The sequence below is a fragment of the Euprymna scolopes genome, chromosome 8, assembly GCF_053919585.1.
Source record: "Euprymna scolopes isolate OS-2025 chromosome 8, ASM5391958v1, whole genome shotgun sequence".
NCBI lineage: Eukaryota > Metazoa > Mollusca > Cephalopoda > Sepiida > Sepiolidae > Euprymna > Euprymna scolopes.
Genome location: NC_136489.1, coordinates 18,453,247 through 18,468,525, shown reverse-complemented (window position 1 = coordinate 18,468,525; position 15,279 = coordinate 18,453,247). Strand labels below are relative to the sequence as shown.

The 15,279-nt window shown below is 34.7% G+C and overlaps 1 protein-coding gene across 1 annotated transcript in view; it reads right to left on the bottom strand.

Annotated features, from left to right (window-relative positions):
• Positions 1-15,279, bottom strand: part of LOC145283495 (Fanconi anemia group I protein-like) — a 143,147-nt gene that overhangs the window by 35,884 nt on the left and 91,984 nt on the right. Inside the window, exons 22-24 of the mRNA XM_080132321.1 lie at positions 11,350-11,520; positions 8,135-8,307; positions 4,704-4,780 (exon numbers count right to left, since the gene is read on the bottom strand). Of these exons, the coding sequence (XP_079988447.1) occupies positions 4,704-4,780; positions 8,135-8,307; positions 11,350-11,520 (421 nt within the window). The remainder of the gene's footprint in view (positions 1-4,703; positions 4,781-8,134; positions 8,308-11,349; positions 11,521-15,279) is intronic.

Here is a 15,279-nt window from a genome sequence, read left to right as displayed (position 1 = left end):
TTGATTATCATGTTCTGTGCTAAGACTATACTGGCTTGATTATCACAATTAATTACTACGAGGCTTTTAATTAATTCTGGCTCTAAAATAGTCTTCAGGATATTTTTAAAGTAGAGTGCTTCCTGGGTCGTGTGTGTGATCGCGATAAATTCTGCTTCGCACGTAGAGAGATACAATCTGTTGCTTTTTAGATTTCCATGAAATAATAGGCCCATTTTCCGAGAGTCTGAAACAATATCCAGATACACTCTTGCGATCTTCGTCGTTTGCCCAGCCTGAATCTGAAAAACCTTCTAATTTTAAGGGATTTCTTGATTTTCTAAATACCAACTTCTGTTCTTTAGTTCCTTTTAAATAACGCAGGACTTGTTTAGCTCTGTTTAAATCCTTCATTGTCGGTCGTGATAATTTTTTGACAGTTTTGTTACTGTATAGCATATGTCGGGCCTGGTTGCAGTCATTAAATATATAAGACTACCTATAATTTCGCAATATTGTGTGTCATTTATTATTTCAGATTCTGTGTGTATATTTTTATTAATATCATTTTCGACTGGTGTAGAGCGTTTCTTGCACTCTCCCATTCCAAATTTTAATAGTATTTTGTTGATGTATCTCGATTGAGTCATCGTAACAAGTCCTTTGCTTTGAGTAAATTCTATTCCCAGAAACCAGGATATTTTGCCAAGATCGGTCATTTTGAATCTTTTACTTAATTTGTTCTTAACATCAGTTAACATTATGTCACAATTTGATGCAATTAAAATATCATCGACCCACAAAACCAAAAGCAGTAGTTTATTGTCTTTGTGTTCGGTATATAAACAGGGGTCTACAGCGCATTGTCTAAATTGTTGTTTAATAATATAATCATGAAATACTGTATTCCAACACTGAGCACTCTGCTTTAGACCATATAATGACTTGTTAAGTCGCCACACGCTATTTTCATTTTTCATTATAAATCCCTCTGGAGGGGTAATATAAATTTCAGTCTTTTGGGGCATTCAAATAAGCATTTTTTATGTCCATTTGATGGATGTTTAGGTGATATTGTGATGCGACTTGCAGTAAAATTCTTATTGTCGTTAGGTTTGTGGTCGGTGAAAACGTAGAAAAATATTCTATACCGTAAATCTGAGAGTACCCTTTAGCAACAAATCTTGCTTTGTACTGTTCTACGCCTGATGCTGCACTCTTTTTTGTAAAGACCCATCTGGTAGAAATAACATGTTTATCTCTTGGGAGAGGCACTACCGTATAGGTATCATTTTCGGTTAAGGCATCTATTTCTTTTTTCATGGCAATTTTCCATTCATCACAACGTTCTGAATTAATTGCTTCGTTGAAGCTTTTTTGGCGCATTTTCCATTGAATAGCAATAGTCGATTTGATAATCTTTTATATTGTCGACCACAAAAACATCGGGTCGTCTTCTATTTCTTTTGGGATATCTTTCGACTTTATTATCATCATCATCATCATCATGGACACTCTCGTCTCCGTCGTTTTCATTTGTTTTAATTATTTGAGGTAATATAATTTCATCTTCTTCATATGACGGGTTTTCGTCTGTAAAATTAAACGTGTCTGTGAATTTTACACACCGGATTCTTTTTATTTTTTTTTTTTCGGGAAAAAATATTAAATTGGCTGGACTGTTTTTATTGTATCCAAGAAATATACCTCTGTCGGCTTTAATATTCAATTTACTCTTTTTCTCTATATATGCGAAGCAAGTTGAACCAAATATATGCATTCTGCTTAAATTTGGTTTTTTACCGCAGAAAGATTCATATGGAGTTTTAAATAGTGTTTTGTTAAAGCACCTGTTGCGTATATAGGCTGCTGCCATAAGAGCATACGCCCAGAGGTTTTTAGGGAGTTTTGATTCAATGAGTAGGCATCTTGCCATTTCAAAAAGTGTCTGCCACGCACGTTCAGCAGTCCCGTTTTGGTGTGGCAATCTAGGAGCTGATGTTTCATGCCTGATATGATGGTTAATTAGTAAAAGTTCAAAGTCTTTATTGGTGAATTCCGTACCGTTGTCAGAGCGAATACACTTGATTTCACCGTAGGGAGCCATGTCGGCTAGATATTTCTTAGTTGCTAGAAGGGTATCAGATTTGTTCTTTAAAAAGTAAACCATTATTAAACTTGAATGGTCATCTACGAAATTCAACACATATCTATAATGTTCTCTGGCCATCGGTTCTATGGGACCGTTCAAGTCACAATGCACCATTGATAGGATTTTTTTGGCCTTTTTGTCTGGTATCTTGTTTTGATAGTTTGTCATTTTCCCTTGCGTACAGACGTCGCAGTTGAAGGTTTTTGATGTTTGTATTTGCATTCCATCAACTACAGTCGACAACTTTTTGATATCAGGAATATTAGAGTGTCCAAGAATTTTATGCCATGTCTGTAGATCATGACAGGCGGTTTTTGATGGGACTACGCTATTTAAATAATATAGTCTTCCATTTTCTTTAATGTCGAATACAGTTCCATTCAGGTATACCAGTTTTGATTTATTGGGGCTAAAGTTTATATTTGCACCTTGTTTCGTAGCAGCTTGTACAGAAAATATATTTTGTTTAAGTTTTGGGTTAGAAGAGCGTTTTCTAGAATACAGAAACACAGTTCACCTTTATTGTTCTTTAGCGAGATTTTCGCATTGCCTCTTTTCAAAACGATATCATTGACTCGACTCCCGTCAGCTAGTTCTACAAAATGATTTTGTGGCTTAAAGTTGGGATCAAAATTGATAAAATCAGATTCCTTTGTAATCACATGTGCCGTGGCCCCACAATCAACAAGAAAATTATTATTGTTTGTTGAAGCATTAAATGTACACGAAAATAAAAATGTATGTTCACTAACAGAGCTCTCTACATTTTTAATGTATTCGCCATTTTGAGTCCTGTATCTACATTGGAAACTCTTGTGATTAGGTCGTCCACAATTATAGCAAATAATTTTTGTACGTTTCTTAGGAAAAAAACTTGCTTTTGGCAAAGTTGCGTTTTTTATTCCTGGCATGGGTATAATTCGATTTTGGTGTTTTTATGTGTGTATTTTTAAATTTCATGATATTTGTGGATTCGTTTTTTCTGTGATCATTTTTTTCAGTTTCTTTGTAACTTCTGAGTGCTACCTTGAATTGGCTAAAAGTCATGGGTTTTTCTTTCTGGGTTATCACGGTGGTAAATGGCTTGAAATCACTCGGTAATCCCTTAAGGACCATGGAAATTAACAGACTGTCACTTATAACTTCACCAGACATTTTTAAAGAATTTGCAGTTGTCTCGATTCTTATAATATAATCAGTAATAGTTTCGGCTTCCATTCGTTTTAGAGAGGTCAGTTCAGTGTATAAAGAAATAATTTTGGGTTTTCCTTTCGATAAATAATGCTCTTTCAATGTTTAATGCTTTGCAGCCGTCGTCCAGGGCTTCTCTCATTACCAGTGATAGACTTCGGTCATCTAAACACTGTATTAATTCCGCAAAGACAGTTGCGTTCTTTTCAATGAAGTCGGGGTCGTTTCTGTTTTCAGGTTGTGTTTGAAGTACTTTGTGTAGCTTTTAGATTCGTAGATATCCTAGAAATTTAACTTGCCACAATTCGAATTTTGATTCGGATCCATTGAAATAAAGACGCACACTGGGCGCAAAACCTCTAGAAGTGTAAGCCATTTTTAGTTTCAGAACAGTTTCAGATGGTTCACTGTTACACTCAAGTCCTGGGAGGCGACTTGTTTGTAGTAGACAGTTCCACAGAGCAAAATATTCTTACAGTGTCGAGACGGAAAAGAATGTGAAATTGCTCCAAAAAAGGTTTAATATTTATGAAGCAATTCTGGTTTCTGATTGGTTGGTAGCAAAACGTGAATTAATTTGATTCGTCAGTTCTTAGCAGCATCGTTTATAAATAGAATCGTCCGACTGTGTGGGATCATACCCCATTATACTCCAAAATATTGCAACAAATGGGAACTGGTGTATCAATGTGATTATGCTGTACGGATAATGCAAATAATACTGTTTTCATCTTGAATTTTATTTTCACAATCACGCATGTAATCTCCAAACTTTCAAACTGAACCCTTTGTTTTGTACAGGAATCAACAATAGATAAAGACGTACGTAGATTAATAATCAGTTCTAAGTGACATCATTCTGGAGGTTGAAGGTTCCTTATTACAAGTAATAATAACTAAAAATCACATAATATTAACACTTCTACTTACTGATTGACAGAATGAGAGTTTACTTTGAAAATCCATATGATTTTCTTGAGTTCAAAAATTGAAGATTGAAATGTGAAAATAACAACCAAGATAAAGGATGGTAATACAAATTATCAACCCTCATCTCCAAAAATAATAATCTTGATAAACATCAATTTTGATATTTTTCCTGTGGAAAGGATATTTGAAATAGCTGAATGCTCTTAGCTACAGTATTTGAATAATAATCTAGTCAGTCACTTTAATGAATGGGTGTTCATGGTCGAAGCTGGAATATCCTTAAGCATGAGGCTTTCGATGTATCTTTTGACATCTCCTCCAAGCTGCTCTACTAGCTGGTTATAGCTTAACCAGCCAATCATATTCTTGTGAAGATGTACTTGTATTCATTACGTCAATAAGAAAAATAATGTGCCCTCTCCCTTCGAATGTAAATAAAATTCTGACCTACCTGAAAAATCTTGACATGCTTTTCTGTCACTTGTTGTAATTCTGCAAATTGTGATGCGTTCACCTCCGTGTCTTGTACTGCAAAAATCAATAATCAGCTGTTAAGATTAAGGAAACGAATAAAAATTTTGAATCGTAAGCCATGTTTAATTTCAGAAGAGTTTCCAATGGGTAGCTATTCTGTACAAGTCCTGGAGATGAAAAAGTTTTCGATGAGTAACTGTTCTCTATAAGCTCCAGACTTTTAAATTTCACAGCAAAGATCTTTCTTGTGTGGACATGAAAAATTGTGTAAGAATTCTATAATATCCAATACTTTTATGGATCAACTCTGATTTCTGATTGGTTGCTAGCATGATGTGAATTAATTTCATTAGTCAATTCCTATCACCAGTGTCTATAAGTAGAACTTTTTTTTAACTTTCTTTAATCATACCCTCATATATATAGAAAATATTGCAACATAAAACCTGAGAGCTCCTAGTTGAAACTCCTCGGTTTAACATTCACAGGCAACATAAACTGGAGCAAACACATTGAGGACATTGCTGCAAAGAAGGTGGGTTCCCTCTACCATGCTAGAAAATTACTCACACCTGAGAGAATCCTGTATCTCTACAAAATCACCATTCACTCATGCAGAGAGAGTAGTGTTGCCACATCTGGGTTGGGGTATTCATTACTAGTTTCCCCTTCTTAAACTGGGTCCAAAAAAAAAAGTCTCCAATCTTTTTTTTTAACAAACCTTCACTCCGAAAAAAACGCAAGGGGCTACTAATTGGGATCATGCCTATGTTGGTTTACATTGCATTGGAACTTCTGCATATCAGTACAGTTTGGGAAGCAGGTAGCAGGAAGGGAATTCCAAAGTCTAGCCGTTCTAGGGAAGAAGCTATTTGAGTAGAAAACTTTCTGACATTTAGGGGTCTCAACAGTGAAGGGGTGTGATTTTGTTGCCAAACGGGTTTGTTGGGGATATGTACATCAAGGGGGCACAAGTGCAATGAATTCATCAGTGCACATTTCATAAAACAGACACAGGGATGCAACATTGTGGTGATGGGACAGGGGTTGGAACCTAGTTGACAAAGAGGGACCTATTAGATTGGGGACCCTTTTTTGGACCCTATCCAAGAGGGAGAGACTAGTGGTAGATGCACCAGCCCAGATGTGGCAACAATACTCCATGCATGAGTGAATGGTGGGTTTATAGAGGTACAGGATACTTTCAAGTGTGAGTAGTTTTCTAGCATGATAGAGGGAGCCCAGCCCACCTTCCTTGCAGCAGCTTTTGCAAGATCCTCAATGTATTTGTTACTATAACAGATCCTACACTGTTGGCCAAGCTCCAACCCCTATCTCACCACCGCAATGTTGTATCCCTTTATCATTATGGAATGTTCTCATACAAAAAGCACTTGTACCTCCTCAATGTACAAACCAGTTTAACAGCAAAATCCCAATCCTTCACTGTAGAAGTCTCTTTTATTTATTTAAACAAATATCAAACTAACATTTACAACAAATTAGGCACAAGGTCATTCAAAAGTGTGGGAAATATGGATGCTGCTGGTCATCCTTGGTTACAATTGCTAATGTCTATCCGACTCCTAACTAGAATACCACATCACCACATTTACACTAGGGTCTGTCCTACTTAAGATATAATAAAATTGATTAAAATTTTAAAACATTTTTGTATATATACAAGGGACGTTCCAAAAGTAATGGCTGTTTTTATTCTGCCCAGATGAATCAGAGGGGATTGCAAGTTGTATTGCTATGATGACTGAACTTAGGCATTCATTACCTGAAAGTTTCATCTCTCAGATGCAGACATTGATGGTATGAGACTAAGAAAAAAAAATCTTTCATGGATGTGTGTCAGAAGCAGAGATGCATCATTGAATTCCTTCATGCAGAAAAAAATATGAACTGATTAACATTCACCGACACCTGTGGAACATTTACAAAGCTGATGCAGTTGATGTCAGCACGGTTAAGAGATGAGTTTGTTTGGTTGTAGAGATGTGAGTGACACAGCTGAGACATCAACAGTGGCTGGCAAAAACGCATTCAAAATGGTGATTATGTAGAAAAATAAATTCTGGAACACAAAAGGTCACTCATTTTAATAGTACCACTGCCTTCTTTGTAGCTCTTCAATATTTTAGTTTTTGAGTTAAAAAAAATAGGAGTCCTTCCTTTTGGAATGACCTGAGTAACATATATACACACATTAAGATTTCATTGGAAGAAAATGGGAATGGGAAAATAAAGAAAACAAAAAATTTGTTGCAGACAGCACACCAGGTGCATATGGATTTTTCCCAATTAGTACATCAGACATATAGCCTTTTTCTCCAAACAGCACCAGACATATTCGCATTTTTCTTCAAACAGCACTAGACATACTTTTTTGTTTTTTTACATTTTCACCTCAAACAAGGCACATTGCTACTTTGGTGTAGGGGGCTACTATCAGGGACATAAGCATCAGGGGTACTGTGTAGGAAGTTGGGCAGCAAGATGTTGGTTCACGTTGCACTTGAACTTCTGCATGTCAGTAAAGTTGAGGAAGCAGGGACCCAGAAGGGAATTCGAAAGTCTAGTTGTTCTGGGGAAGAAACTACTGGAGTAGAAGGCTCTCTTACATCTAGGGATCTCTACTGTGAAGGGGTGGGATTTAGCTGCTTGTCGGGTTGGTTGCGGATATTTACGTCGAGTGGTTACAAGTGCTTGAAGTACATCAGAGCAGTCACCATTAAAGTACTTGTAGAACAGGCAGAGGGACGCAACGTTTCGTCGATGGGACAGAGGTTGAAGCTTAGATGCCAGTTCAGGGCCTATCAGGTTGGTGACTTTCTTTTGAACCTTGTCTAGGAGCGACAGACTAGTGGCAGATGCACCAGCCCTAATATGACAACCATACTCCATACATGAGCGAATGGTGGCCTTATAGAGGTACAGGATACTTTCGGGCGTTAGTAGCTTTTTAGCACGGTAGAGAGACCCTACCTTCTTCGCAGCGATCCTGGCAATACTTTCAATGTAATTGTTCCAACTCATGTTTCCTGTGAACGTTAGGCCGAGGAGCCTAAAAGATGTACTTTCAGATAAAGATTCATTGGCCATTGCTATTGGTGGTAGAAAAGGTTTCTTGTAATTATTGAAGGAAACAAGTTTAGTCTTGGCAGCATTCTTTTCTCCAAACAGCACTAGATATATTGGCATTTTTCTTCAAACAGCACTAGACATATTGGCATTTTTCTCCACCAGATATAGGGTCTTTTTCTCCAAATAATGCACCAAACTTGAGTTTATTTTCTGAAAACAGGACACAGGCTCTATTTCTGCAAATGGTACCCAGAATGCATAGTCTTTCAAGATAAAATATGTTCTTCAGCACAAACAAAGCAAACTTTTACTTACAAATCATTATTAGCCATTTTTTTTGTTTTTCAGCCGATGAAGCATCAAACAAGTCAGTCGAATATATTAGCCGACCCACAACACTCAATATCTCCAAACACAATGTTGACACAGCTCTTTTCTCTTTTTTATCAGTGTTAGAGCCAATTCGCTGGTAGTATTTCAGACAAAATCTATGAAAAATAAAAAATATTTTTAAAAAATACACAATTAATTAGCGCAGTAGGCTTGAAATAACAAAATAAATTTAAATTTATAATCACTAGAAAAATACCCTTCACAGAAGCAATATGTCCAGCCTTAGTTTTTAATTTAATTTTTTTTTGTACAGTATCATTTCAGTAGACAAACCCTTTAACAAGCAAAGTTAAACAAATAAATAATAAAAAATAAAATATGTAAATTAAAAAATATTCAAAAACTAAAAATAAAACATTAACAAAACAAACAAAAAACAGTGTGTATAGCCTTAGTTTTTAATTTTTATTTTTGTAGAATGCAGTCTCTGTGAACACACCCGTTAAATGGCAAAGTTAATAAATAAAGAAAGAAAAATAAAATATATATATTCAAAATAAAACTAAAATATTAAGAAAAAATATGTATATTCTTTATTATTAAGTTCAATTTTTTTAAGTGCAGTTTCAGTTGGCACAAAGAGTAAAGTTTATAAATAAGAATAAAATTTAAATAAAAAATAAAGTATGTAAATTAAAAAAAAAACAAATAAAATCAGAATATCAAGAACAATACGTATAGCATTGGTTTTTTTAAATCTAAAATTTTTTCGTAGGGTGTTTCAAGGGCAGATACCTTAAATTGTAAAATTAAAAAAAGAAAAAAAAAGAAAAAAAAACACTTTGCCCATATCCTATGATGCAAAGGATATATAATTCATAATTAATATTAACAAGTTCATTAGTTTAAGAATTCCCCACCTCACATACATATTTTGGATGCTCAGACATACATAATACAACTAAAAATTTGGTTCTCTATTAAATTTATGTACTCAATTATTTTAAAAGATGTTTTTGGATGGGTGCAAATTTTGGGAGCACAATCCGTTAAAAGTTTAAAAAAAAATAATAATGTGTCTACATTACTAATCATTATTCCTAGAATATATATTCCATAATTCATAATGATTGGTTGATTAGTTTAAAAGTGAATCCTATATCTAGAAATATATATTTTTTTTCATGGAAATCACTCCAGACAAACCATGCAACTACTTTGATAAGTGTTATATGAATAGATTCCAACTCGGAATTGTTATTCTTCCACCTTTGTCAGAAATGTGCCATGGAATGGAATATGATGACTAAAGGACAAAATATGGAAAGTGAGGGTTACAAAGCTGTCAAAAATAAACCTAAAGTCCACTTTCTACTCTTCAGATTTAAACATAGTTTGTAAGACACAAAAATAAAAAAAATAATAAAATGTCCGATGTTACCGTGTTGCCTAAAATATATATTCCATAATGATTAATTTATTAGTTTAATAACGTGATCTGTGTGTGTGTGGATGAGGGAGAAGTGCGCCCAAAAACATATTCAGACACCTATCCAAGTTATACATGGAAGGAACAGATGAAAATGGACCTGACGGAAAGACACACAACTTGACTTCCTGGTCAATTTTGACAGATCAAGTTATATCATGAGTATATCGATGTATGCCCGCTCTCCATTTTCATTTTTTCATCTCCGGCTTATTCCAAATTGCATTCATCTTGGAAGGACATCCTTCTGTCTCCAAACTCCATCTGTTTTCTTCTTTTCTTGCCCATTTATATCCCACCCCTACTTAGAGAGTGGTCTGCTTGTTTTTCAATTCAGAACATGGAACACAGAAGGCTATCTATTATCTAGAAATGGTTGGAAAGATCATCCTAACAAAATTTTTTATTTGTTGTTTTTTCCCTCCCACGCTACGATTCTTTCCAATTAAATTATTATATGTTTATATATTGCCTGAAGAGGTTTCTAGTTACTTGTAACTGGCTGACAAAAACATGCTCCTTAATGTGTAGAGATATATGAATGCTTATATAAAATAAATAAAAAATATATCTTGCCCCACTTCAGTATTGAGCACTCTTGCATGAACATCATTAAAAAACCATTGGTTGCTTCATCTTTGGAAAATATTAACCTAGAATAATTATACAAACCATTTGCGAAATTTTAAGTAGAATGACCCCTGGAGTAAATGCGGTATTATGGTGATTGATGAGTCTAGTTAAGAGTATGACAGACATTTTTTAGGCATGGTGACAAAGGATGATCCACGACACCCATTTTTCTACTTTTGAATGGTCTTGTGCCTGAATTGTTTAAAATGTAAATTTTTAAAGATTTTCTGCAAATAAATATTTCAAAGTATATCAAATGTTGATGAAAGACAATGTATGTAGTCTCTCATGAAACGATTAGGGTCGTTATTATTACCGTTTCAGTTCATCAATCCTTTCATTAATCTCAGTTGATCTCCACATATATAAATTTATTATTCTTATACACAGATCTGTTCCAACCATGAAAGTCTGCAATTGTGAAGAAAAGTCTATTTTTACTCTGGAAAATAAACATTCATGTCATGCATGCCTATTTAATTATTTATGTATCCGTTTTCCTGTATTTGAATTCTATACATCTTTTTCACGTCCTTGTCCAGAATTTACTGTATATTAAAAACAAAAATCTGTATCATGTACGTTCCCATGACAGAACGAAAATATCATATTTCAAAAATCATGTAAACTAATGAAGTAGTTTTAGAATATCATTTTCAAATGATTAATGGGAATTTGTAGACGTAACATAAATCAAGTATGGAATATTATTGAGTTAACCTTGCTCTGTTTCTTGAGATATTTTCCAAAATAGCGGGTGAGACAGTCACTTCTTGAATACTCGGAAAATTTGATTTTCTTATTTAAAAATAAAACTACTTGTTTAATTTATATGAATTTTGGAATATGATATTTTCAAACTGTCATGAGTATGTACATCATAGTGATTTTTAAAATTTTTGTTTTTTAATCTAGGCAAGAACTCTTTCTCATACGATTAAACCCTGCCAGAAAGAAATCACCTGTTCTGGTTAAATTGATCGAGAGTAAAGATGATATGTGGGGTACAGACTACAAGAATGTATCTAATGTAATCCATACCCATCTCATATCTTTACAATGTTTTGACTCTTACCTCGAAAGTTTACATGAATATGCCATTATTTTGCCTTTTTCTGAGAGATCAGCACCATCACAGGTACCTCGATCACGAATGAAAGTCACTTTTTGCAAAGCGACACCAAGAATGTAGCGTGTGAAATCTGTATCCTGTCTCAAGTTTTCAAGACTGCCATGACTTGTATCTCTGGTTACGAAATGGGGAAAAAATATATATTAGAATCAAAATTTTTTAAATTACAGAGAAGAGTAAAGAATGAGACAAATCCAGATGTTACATGATAAGGGCTGTCCCCTTTTCATGTATAAAAATGGAGAATTTAGTTTAAAATGAAAATGAAATAGCAATAGACAAATTCGAACCTCGTAATTTAGTTTAGAAATAGATTACGTGTGAGAATTTAAAAATGTAAAACAAACATTTGTTTAGAATATAGATAAATATTTCAAGGAAAGAATGTGAACTCTCAAGTTTGTTATGAAATTTTAAATTGAAAGAATGCAGCTTATAAGATAATGTTTTTTAACATATTGAATATAGGTTAAAATTCCTTTTGTAGAAATAGGAAAAGTTTTGGACACATATGTCCAGGACACGTGAAAGAATGCACATGTTTTAACATGTGTATGACGTCACAGAAAATAGAAAGTTCGAGGGATAGAGAAAAACTTCAGAGTTAGTCAGTCAGTGAAGAAACTCAGAGGGAGTCAGTCGTCTAGGGAGCGAGACGTCACGTTGAAACTAAAATGTGAGACTTGAATTCTTGGTGATGGAAACACGGCCATGTGACGAAATAAACCATCATGTGTTTTGTAAAGCTCGTCTTGTCTTATGATTCTTACAAAAAGGTAAAGGAAATTGTATTATATATTTGTGTTATAAAATGTCTTTACATACACGTCTCAACATCATCATGTCTACACAATGTCTGAACACTATGTCCTCACTCAAAGAGCTTTCTTCTTCTTCCTTTCAACACAATTAAGGAATGAACATTTAATATATATGAATCGTAATAATATGAACAATCTCTCTAAGTCTCTTACAACAACATCTCTCTGAGTACATCAACAACCTCTCTCACTAAGATACATCATATGTAATAAGACAAGAACTCTCTCTAAGACTCACCTCTCAATGAAACCCCTATATAACACAAAGAAACAGGGCATATTCTGGGTGATGATCAACAGCAGATCTAGTATAGAATTTAACACAATATGGGAACCATTAATTAAAAATAAACGATTATATATATAAAAAAATGCATGAGAAGTAATATGGTTAAGATTAAACATGGAGAAGTAAAACGACTAGTTGTTAAACTGGAAAGACAAGATATATTAGTAAAAATATAATAAATTTATAACTTAAAATATTGCAACATTAAAATTTTTTTTTTTAAATTTGGTACTTGTACAGTTTAGTCAAGACATTAAAAAATGAAAATATTGAAAAAAGGTTATATTGTACATATCTGTTTTAGACTGAAGATCTCTGAAAAAAATTTCATTTAATTTGATCGAGTAGTTTTTATTTTACAGCAGAAAAACATGTTTTTATGAAAGCGCGTTGAAGTCAGCCATTATGAAATTTGGTGAACACGCCAAAGGGAGATAACTCCAGTTAAAACGCCAACACTCCCTCCCCATCTTTATTATTAGCTTTTCTTCCTAAAAATCGAACCTTTTATTTGGTATCATAACAAATTGTTTTTTCGCTGTAAAATAAAAACTACTTAATGAAATTAAGTGAATTTTTTTTTCAGAGAACTTCAGACTATAACGAGTACGTACAATATAACTTTTTTTTTCAATATGTTCATTTTTTAATGTCTTGACTAAACTGTATAAGCGCCAAAAATTTAATTGAACATTATATAATCAATTCTTAATTAATACTGCAATATTTTAAGTTATAAATTTATTATATTTTTCAATAGAATATCTTGCCTTTTTCTTCAATCCTCAATGTAGACAACTATTAAAAATACAATTCTGAACTACTTAGGACTTCTACCCAGTCATGGCTGATGGAACAAGAGCATACTACCCCCATGGATTAAATAAAGGGTTCCATTCGAAATTTTATCCAGATTCCTGAATTTGACAGAAATATTCCCAAATTTGACAAAAGAGACATGAAGAAGGTTGAAGGTTATACTGACCAAAATGTGAAAATAACATTCAAGATGAGAAAAGTAGTTTAAAGAATCCAAATATGAATTATATTAGAATTAACAAGCAGCGCGTGCGTGGTCCCCCTCTGGTGCTGCATGTGAGATGACACCACAAAAAATAGTGAAGAAATGATGAGTGCGATCTGGCATCAATTGAAATGGTTGGCTCTCGTCTAGAAGAAGCCCCATGTTTTGACAAGCTTCTGGGTTTGACCTTTACTCCTGATCTGAAATGGAACACGTACATCAAGTCTGTTGCCAAGGTCGCTGGAAAGATGGTGGGATCCTTCTACCGCTCCAGAAGATATCTCACTACTGATGCAATTCTCTATCTATATAAAAGGCAAGTACGTCCAAGGATGGAGTACTGCTGCTATAACTGGGCAGGAGCTGCTAAAAACGGTCTATCCTGCCTTGACAGAGTACAAAATAGACTTTGTGGCTTAGTGGGGGATGCCCTTTTCTCTTCCCTGCAACCTCTCACAGAAGAGACGTTGCGAGCCTATCTTTGTTTTATCGTTATTTCCATGGCAGGTGCTCGTCTGAACTCCAATCTCTGGCCTCGCCAATCTTTTACGAAAAACACCCGTCTAGCTGAAACCACTGTCAAAAATTTTCCCCACTCTTTATCTGTGCCTAAATCAAAACGTAGATTCCATGAACAAAGCATCTTTCTAAGAACTGCACGCCTGTGGAACTCTGTTCTGTCTGCCTGCTTCCCACCTGACTACAACCTGGATGTCTTCAAGTCCAACGTAAACAAATTCCTGATGAACCGCCCCCTTAAGTAAACACTTCATTAAATCTCGACACAAATGTACTGTACTTGCAATAACCCTTATCCCTGAGTTGCTTCCGGGCCTTGATAAGTGGTGACCACCATGCATGCAAAAAAAGAAAAGAAAAAAAAAAGTTGTGAGAAGTACAAAGGGCCAACGTTGCCTTCACATTTTCGCTAAGTTTCAGAAAAATCTAATTGATGGGCCAAAAGTTATGGGGTAAAATGTGTCATTTTTTGCAATTTTGGGGAATTTGTAACCCCTTTTGAGCTCCTGGGAATGCCGAATCCCAGTGAAAATGGACAAACGGTGCAGTTTCACACCTTAAAACATGTATATTTGAATTCAGCATTATGGAAAACCACTATGTAGACATACATATCAAGTTTCTGAGTAATATGAAAAAAAGAGCTCTAAAAAGGCATGCTTTTTTTAGCCCTAAAAGTCCCAGAGTGATGCGAACCATAATTTTGCCAGGGTCACCCATACTGAATTTATATTAAGAACAATGTCCTCCACATTTTGGCCAAGTTTCAGGAAAATTTAATGGATGGATCAAACGCTATGGGGCAAAAAGTGTAACTTTTGGCCATTTTGGGGCATTTTTTACCTCTTTTGAGCCCCTGTGAATGCCGAATCCCAGTGTAAATGGATAATGGTGCCGTTTCAGGCTTTAACACATGTATATTTGCGTTGACCACCATGAAAAACCACTATATGGTCAGACATATCAAGTTTTTGTTGAGAAATATATAAAAAAAGAACCACAAAAAGGGGTGTTTTCAGCACTGAAATTCCCTGGGGACGCTAACCAGAATTTTGCTAGAGTCACCCATACTGGATTTATATTAAGAACAATGGACTCCATATTTTTGCCAAGTTTCAGAAAAATGTAATGGTGGATCAAAAGTTATGCGCAAAACGTGTCATTTTGGGGCATTTTAAACCTCTTATGAGCCCCTGGGGACGCAACGGGAATTTTCGCAA